This window comes from Vipera ursinii, assembly GCF_947247035.1.
Source record: "Vipera ursinii genome assembly, chromosome: 6".
Classification (NCBI taxonomy): domain Eukaryota; kingdom Metazoa; phylum Chordata; class Lepidosauria; order Squamata; family Viperidae; genus Vipera; species Vipera ursinii.
Genome location: NC_139515.1, coordinates 84618772 through 84627748, shown reverse-complemented (window position 1 = coordinate 84627748; position 8977 = coordinate 84618772). Strand labels below are relative to the sequence as shown.

Here is an 8977-nt window from a genome sequence, read left to right as displayed (position 1 = left end):
CCTAAGAAGGTTGCCAACGGCAGGGGTCTTCAAACTTGGCCCTTCTGTGACTTGTGGACTTCAACTCCCAGAATTCCTCAGCCAGGCACCCTGGCTGAAGGATTCTGGGAGTTGAAGTCCCCAAGTCAAGGAGTCTTCAAACTTGGCCCTTTTGTGACTTGTGGACTTCAACTCCCAGAATTCCTCAGCCAGGCACAGACCACCTCCGCCGCGCCTCGGGGCACAAAAGTGGGACACCACCACACAGCAAGGTGAAAAAATGGACAATGACGCGCCACGGGGCACAAAAACAGGGCTCCTTCGCCATGCAAGAACGGGGCAGGGCTAGCAAGTATCCCGCAGGCACTAGCCCTGCCCCGTTTGCGGTGCGCACGTGCTCGCAGGCCTGTGCGCACGAACGTGCACACACACGTGTAAAATGTTACCCCCTCCCTTTTCCCCCCGTCCGCCAACCGACAAAGGTTGGTGACCTCTGGATTAGAAGATCTCCAAGCTCCCTTTCCAACTCTGTTATTCTCTTACTCTGTTACTCTCTTTGATCTTGACCATCCTACCTTACCCATCTTTTTTCTTCTAGTTGTTTCAACCTTCCCAAGTATAGTCACGTTTTGTGATCCATTGTCTGCTCACATCACACACAATTTTAGCTTCTGCAGACGGGCCATCACTTCAAGGAACAACCCTTCCTTGTTCAGACCAAGATTGATGGATTCCTCTAGCATTCTTCTCTAGTCACCGTCTCCAGATCTACAGTTCTATCTAGGTATCTCTCTACCTCCTCCGGTCTTTCTCAATATCCAGTTTTCACAGCTGTGTACAGGTAAGTCCTCGACTTTCAACCACAATTGCTATTGGAAAGACAATTATTTTCACAATCTCAATCTTTGTTATCACTGGAACGTCCTTATCCTTCCTTGTCTCATCTCAGTTGCTCGGGGGCCTTTTCCCTAGAATTAATTTTGTGACTTCTCCATCACACCGACCAGCTTTACCTGTTCTTGAGTCCTTGTACTTTCACTTCTTCACTGTCACATTGTAAAGTTCTTAAATATTTAACGCTGACATTATTTTTTTTTCACTTTTGTGATATGTAAGGACGCTGTCAGTTAACCCAAGGGATTGGAAGATGCCTGCCATATAGTCTTCGCTCTTCTTAAATGCTCTCCTGGTTTATTTTTAATGTTAGTTTCTTCTCCCTTTTTTTGGCAAGAGATACCATGGTTTATATCCCATGCTGTGGGTGAATATTATCCACCTATTATAAAAAGGTAAAGGTTCCCCCGCACATGCGTGCTAGTCGTTTTCAACTCTAGGGGCCGGTGCTCATCTCCATTTCAAAGCCGAAGAGCCAGCGCTTGTCCGAGGATGTCTCCGTGGTCACGTGGCTGGCATGACTAGACGCCAAAGGCGCACAGAACGCTGTTACCTTCCCACCGGAGTGGTCCCTATTTTTCTACTTGCATTTTTACGTGCTTTCGAACTGCTAGGTTGGCAGAAGCTGGGACGAGTAACAGGCGCTCACTCTGTTACACGGCACTCGGGATTTGACCCGCCAAACTGCGGACCTTCTGATCGACAAGCTCAGCGTCCTAACCCACTGAGCCACCGCGTCCCTTATCCACCTAATTCCTTTTGGCACTGAAGCTTAAGAACCTTCCATCTATTGGGCCATGAAACTCTAAGAGCTAAAGTTCCCCCCCCCATAATTTGCTCCCTAGCCTAAAATGGCACAAATGGAATGCACTGCAAAATTTAAAAAAAACTAAGTACCAGGAACTTTTGACTAAACGGAGCAAGCTGTTGCGTTATCAAGGAGAGGAGACGGGGTGCCGATGAAAACAGAAAAGGACAGAAAGTTGATTTTGTTCATCCCAAAAAACTAATGCTTTACTTAGCCTTTAAAAGAAAAAATATTCTGCACAACTAAGAAAATATACACTTCTTTTGTGGGTTCACTCAAGATGCTTAGCCCGGTTACTGAATTACAAGTGGTCCTTGACTTATGACAGTAATAGAGCTTGCCCATTATGGTCGTCAATGGTGATGGTCATAAAGTGACTGACTACAGGGGTGTTTTTGCCCAAAAAACCAGAAATAAATGCCGGGGGGTTTTTTTCCGGCAAAAATATAAATTGGGGTCATGTGACTACGGGATGCTGCAAACAGCCATAATTTGGGGCTGATTGCTGAGTGGCCAAAATGCAGTCACGTGACCAGAAGAAAGGGCAAGTGTCAGAACTTCAGAACTAGGTTGTAAGTCTCTTTTGCGGGGATGGAACCTTGCAAGATAGGCAAGGCGTATGACGTATGTGAGTTCCGGCACCTTTTTTTTTTTTTTTTTTACACAAAAAAAGCACTGACTATATCCCATGCTGTACACCCAGTACAGGTAAATCCTTGAGTTGCGAGCACTTTTGTTAAGAGAATTTTGCCTGCTTTTACGACCTTTCTTGCTGCCATTATTAAGTGAAACACTGCAGTTGTTAAGATAGTAACATGGTTGTTAAGTGAATCTGGCTTCCCCATGGACTTTGCTGGTCAGGTCGTAAAAGGGGATCACGTGACCCCTGGGGACACTGAAGTTGTCATAAATATGAGCCCGTTGCCAAGCAACTAAAGTTTGATCACATGACCGTGGGGAATGCTGCAATGGTCGTAGGTATGAAAAACGGTCATAAGTCACTTTTTCTAGTGCCGTTGTAACTTTGTACAGTCACTAAATGAACTGTTATAAATCAAGGACTAACTGTAGACCGGAAGCAGAAATGAACAAATGAGCTGCGTTTACATCTCGGCCTAAACCGGGGGTAGGCAATCTTGGTTCTTTTATGACTTGTGGACTTCAACTCCCAGAATTCCTGAGCCAGCGTGGCTCAGCATGGAAACCTCTCCCTTTCCTCTCAGCATGGTTGGCTCAGGAATTCTGGGAGTTGAAGTCCACGAGTCCTAAAAGAGCCAAGGTTGCCTAACCCTGGCCTAGGCCATGCACACACGTACAAAAACTAAGATTAACACTAATCAAGCCTACTTGCAGAATGAATGCTAGATTAGTCACTAATCTGGTTAACTGAATGCAAATTCTGGCTTCATTGCTGAAAATCTCAAGTGACTGAGTCAGAAAGCCAGCAGTCCTGTTGTCTCTCATCAGTGATAGACAGGTGATCCAGCTGCAGAAAATCGTTGGTCTGGCAGTTGAAAGTTTCTGAACCATGGGCTTCAAGGCCCATAATCCCCTAAGACTATGGGCATGTATTTTTGGTTTCCAAATTATGTTTTGGGCTTCAGCTGCTTCCCCCTCCTCCATACCTAAAGACATAGCCTCTCTCCCCTCAAAAATTATTGATTGATTATGTCGATTTATAAAGCTGCCCATTTCTCCATCCATAAAAATGTTAAGCAAGGCTTAACTTCTGGATGATAAGAAAATCTTTTTTGTGTATATTTAAAATTGGGGCACTTCTTCACACCAAGAATTACCGTCTCTTAGGAGGGATCTCCAAACTTGGCAACTTTAAGACTCATGGACTTCAACTCCCAGAATTCCTTAGCCAGCCAAGTCAAGCTTCTTTTTTTAATCTGCTTTTTATTAAAAGGACATAATTTTTTTTTAAAAAAAACTATGAAAACATGAAAAATAGAAACAAGAAATGAATTGTAACAAAAGGAATATATCTAAAAAAGCAATTCCAATCTCCTTTGCAGCAGATACAAACATAATATTTACCATTCCTTCTTCCCAAAGACACATTTTTACCAATCCCAGTTGGTAAAATCCCAAATCCTCAATTCGTTTTTATCCATTTTCATCAAAAAATCCAAAAAGGCTTTCTAGTTTTTCTTTCACCAAAGTAATTGCTGTTCTCTCCTTAATCAAACAAGTCAATTTAGTCAGGATTCTGTTATTACATCTTATAACAACAACAAAAAAAGCAGCAATCCTGCAAACTTTGCTATACAAGAGTGGTACAAGGCGTGTTACCTCAGCTGGCCTACCTCAAAGGGCTGGCAAATTGTGTTCTCAAGCTCTGCCTCACAACTCCAGGCCTAAATTTTGGATCCTAAGATTCCCCACCCTTTGGCACCTTAGCCAAGTTTCTCAACTTTGGCAATGTTAAAATAGGTGGATTTCAACTTTAAGATAGGTGGACTTCAACTCCCAGAATTCCCCAGCCAGCCATGTTGGCTGGGGAATTCTGGGAGTTGAAGTCCACTTATCTTAAAGTTGCTAATGTTAAGAAATATTGCCCTGGACATTTACTTGGGCATTTTGCAACTGCAATTTCCAGAATTCTGCAACCACACTGGCTGTGAAACATGGAGACTGTAGTCTCCACTCACTCCAAGCCAGGAAGAGGAGACCATCCTGAAAGCATCCATCAAACTCTTACCCTCAGGGGGGACAGTCGGCCTTCTCTTCATTTCCGCCACCCAAAAGGTGAACGACAAGATTAGACCGATAGATTCTACTCTTAAGGGAATATCAGTTTATACCACTGAGAGAGAGAATTGTAATTTCTTTATGTTTTTTAATCTTCCTTTCCTCACCGCCAAGTGATCTGAGGCTGACGACCCATCAGAATCCCCCTTTAATTTCCTGAGTTTTATTTGTATCCTTCCTTTTTGGGGGTGGGGTGGGAAAGACTTTTATTGGCTGGGTCTACAAAATAAAAATACAGAAATCGACAAGGCCAAACCAGCCCATGTAAAGCTAATCTCTGCAGGTTGTTTGATTGCCTGCCTGCTTTTGGCTGTTTTATTATTGCTGCTGCAACTGTTGTTATTGTCGTTATAATATCTCGATGCAATTTGGAAATGTTTGTTGCTGTGTCCCTGATCCGGCCTCAGTTTCCCCTCCTTTCCTTTCCGCCCTGGCTGGGAATCAGCCGACATCTCTCCAAGCGGAGAGAAAAGACGGGTACGGAAAATGGTCAGAAGGAAGGAAGGAAGGAAAGCAGAATAAAAGTTTAATAAACGTGTGCTGTGTTGCCGATGACTTTGCGGCGACCTTTGTCGCACGTTCGTCTATGCATGTGGAATAATGGCTCCGTGCGGAGAGGGAAATGGCTTAGCGCTATCGCGGTTGCCACGGCAACGATCAGAGTCTCCATCTCGCCGGAGAGAAATGAGTTATGAAAAGGCTTGAGTGGAGAAGGGATTAACACATGATCTCTGAGACAGCGTGTCAATCAAAAGCGGCAGAGAAATTAGGCTGCCGGTGGTTGAGAAATTTCCCTGAGCAGGCCGTCTTCCGAGGGGACGGAATATATGGAAAAAGGCGGCTTGTGCCGCTTTGGGACTCTTGGCGTGGCGCGAGGATGGATGGCAGGGCTGCTGAGGGTGACCAGGAAGAAAAACAGAGGAGGAGAAGAAATATTAGCATTTTTGGTGATGGTTAAGATGGGAAAATTATGAAGATTATAAAGTGAGCCAGTTTGGTCTCGTGGTGAAGGCCCCAGACTAGAAGCTGTGAGTGCTAGTTCTGCCTTAGGCATGGGACTTAGCTGGGCGACTTTGGGCCAATCACCAGGAGCCGGTGAGTTCTAGTTCTCTTTCAGGCACGAAAGCCAGCGGGGTAACTTTGGGCCAGTCACCAGGAGATGGTGAGTTCTAGTCCTGCCCTAGGTATGAAAGCCAAGCCGGCTGGATAACTTTGGGCCAGTCACCAGAAGATGGTGAGTTCTAGTCCTGCCTTAGGTATGAAAGCCAGCAGGTTGACTTTGGGCCAATCACCAGGAGACGGTGAGTTCTAGTTCTGCTTCTGCTTCAGGCATGAAAACTGGCTGGGTGACTTTGGGCCAATCATCAAGAGATGGTGAGTTCTAGTCCCGCCTTAGGGATGAAAGCTGACTGGGTGACTTTGGGCCAATCCCTCTCTCAGCTCAACCAACCTCACAGGGTTGTTGCTATGGGGAAATAGCGGGAGGAAGGCATATTAATTATGCTCACCACTTTGAGTTACTTATATAATAAAAAGTAAAGTGACGGGGGGGGGAAATGTAAAAAAATTAAAATAAATTATGCGGATTCTAAGTACGCTGCATTGCATACCTACCCATCCTATTATTTTCTATTGGGGTAATCAAAGTTACACAAGAACGGGATCCTTAGTGCAACTACTGTTAATAGCATCATTATTAGATAATATACAGTACTTATCAGATAACTATACCCATCGTTATGATGGAAAGATTAGTATCGTGCGAAGCCTTACGATACGGAAGCTTCATCATACTAGCAAAACAACATGATGCACTTGTGGCATGAAGGCTCAAAAATAGCAAGTTGTAAAATCATGAGGATTCTCACCACCACTCCATCATATTTTCAAAATATGGCATATAAATAAAATATGTTGGCAATTGGTTCTCCAGAAATATTTTGCAGCACATACCAGTACAATCTGAATCAGTAAATACAGCTGACAAGCCAAACAAGCCATATTTTGGCTGAATGGGATTGTCTACTTCACACAGCAAGTAAGATGACTCTTTCCTCAGAAGACTAAAATTTACTCAGGATCTTTTTTGTCCACTTAGGGTGTTGTGTGAATCAGAACCTCAGGAAGACGTCTCTTGAATAACAGTCAACGCAGAACAAACAAACTCAGGATCCCAAAAGACACTGACAAAGTTGAACAATGGGCCCTATCCAAAAAAATGAGTTTCAGTGTGGAGAAAAGCAATGTTTTACATTTAGGCAGGAAAAATCAAAGGTATAAGTACAGACTGGGCAAGACCTGGCTTAAAAACAGTGACTGTGAGAGGGACCTTGGAGTCCTAGTGGACGATCCCTTGACTATGAGCCAGCCGTGTGCAGCAGCAGCCAAAAAAGCTAATACAATCCTGGGTTGTATAAACAGAGGCATAGAATCAAGATCACACAAAGTATTACTACTGCTTTATAAAACCCTAGTAAGGCCACACCTGGAATACTGCAGCCAATTTTGGTCACCGTATCACAAAAAAAATGTTGAGAGTTTGGAAAAAATTCAGAGAAGAGCAACTAAGATGATCAAAGGCCTGAAGGCTAAAATATATGAAGAATGGCTGCAGGTCTTGGGCTTGGCTAGTCCAAAGAAAAGAAGAAATAGGGGAGACATGATAGCAGTGCTCCAGTATCTGAGGTGCTGCCACAAGGAAGAGGGGGCCAGGTTGTTCACCAAAGCACCAGATGGAAGGATGAGAAACAATGGTTGGAAATGATCAGAGAGAAAAGCAACCTGGAATTAAGGAGAAACTTCCTGACACTGAGGACAACCAGTGGGACAGCTTGCCTCCAGAAATCATGGGCGCTCTATCACTGGAGGTTTTTAAGAAGAGGCTAGACAGTCACCTAAGTTGGTATAGGTCAGGTTCTCCTGCTTAAGCAGGGGGCTGGACTAGAAGACCTCCAAGGTCCCTTCCAGCTCTATTCTATCCTACGTTAGGAAGGAGATAAGACTGGTCTCCTCTTCTCCTTATTGGAGTCTTAAAATCATCCATGTTATACAGATATCTTCAACTTAGGACCAACCCCCCCAAAAAGGTACTTATCACCCAGATTCAAAGTGCTTATATCCGCCCCATGGTCACATGATCATAGATTCATTAGATGTTTTGGCAGCATTCCAAGGTCACATTTACAACACATTTGCCAAAATTTACAATTGAATGTTTTTTTGTTTTTGCTGGAAACTGGCGTTTGCTTCCTGTTTCTGGCATAAAATGCCCATTGTAGACAACCACGGCATTTGCTTAATGATTGTGGTGTTCGCTCAAGGACCACTGTTTGCTTAATGACCACTGCACACAGGTCATACAATCAGCCACTGTCATGTGATGACCCACTAAATGACTGTACAACTTGCAGCTATAATTCAAAGACTACCTGTATGTCAAATAGAGTATGGTTAGCATCTCTCAGCTACAAAAATCTGAATGGACACTAGAGGGCAGCAGAGTTTTTTCGTATCTCTTTGCTACCACCTAGTGGTGATCTGAATTTATCTTGTAGCTTGATCTAGAACAGAATTTCCCAGCTTTTGCCATAGACTTCAACTCCCAGAATTCCTCAGCCAACCATGCTGGCTGGGGCATTCTGGGAGATGAAGTCCACATCTTAAAATGACAAAGGTTGGGAAACATTGACCTAGAAGATGGTTCTTTTGCACTAAAGTAGGTCTTTACACCAAGCTTTGACTGATTGCCATTGCTAAAGATTTAACCATTTCTTCTGGGCTGTAAACTCCCATTTTAGCCTTTACTGGATCTGGGCTGTCAAAATGCATATAAAATTAAATACCAAACAGATTTATTTTTTTCTGGCAACCCCAAGCCCTAAGTAACTTCATTTACTAAACATTGCAGACAGTTTCCCTCATTCTGAAACAGCACCAAAATGTATCAACATTGGGGTATAATCAGTGGTGGGATTCAAATATGTGAACAACCAGTTCTCTGTGTGGATGCCACTTCCGGAAGTCCACTCTGGGCTTGGGCAACAAAAATTTAGCTACCGGTTCTGCCGAAGTGGTGCGAACTGGCTGAGAATCACCATCACTGGGTATAATCTGTAAAAAAAAATAAAAAAAGCTAAACCCAGCTGGCAAAAAACTTTCTCCACAAAGTCAAGATGGCGGCTGCCATTGTGTAGTCAAAAGTTCCTCTCTCTTTTATGTTACGTAAAAAGAGGGTGAAATTTTGATCATGTAGGCCACGGCCATCTTCACTTTTTTAGATAACCCCTGACCCAAGCCAAGAAGAAATGTATATTACCCCCTAGGGTTATTTATCTTAAAATGGCCTCAGCTCTTTGCATCACTCTAATGAATTTGGGGGACGTTGGTCCACCAACCAACGTAGGAAGTGAACCTGTCGCAACATAAAAGTTCCCCTCGGGTCAACTCATTTGCACCAGGCACCATACTACAAATTCAACCAGTGGACTGGCTTTGCATCACTAGCTACTCCTTCCTGCTCCCAACTAACCAAGGTTAGTA

At 43.7% G+C, this 8977-nt stretch overlaps 1 protein-coding gene across 1 annotated transcript in view; it reads left to right on the top strand.

Annotated features, from left to right (window-relative positions):
- Positions 1-266: 266 nt before the first annotated feature.
- Positions 267-8977, top strand: part of GATA3 (GATA binding protein 3) — a gene marked incomplete at its 5' end in the record, with an annotated part of 82991 nt that continues 74280 nt past the window's right edge. The window contains one exon of the mRNA XM_083365397.1: positions 267-387. Coding sequence (XP_083221523.1) covers positions 267-387 — 121 coding nt within the window. The remainder of the gene's footprint in view (positions 388-8977) is intronic.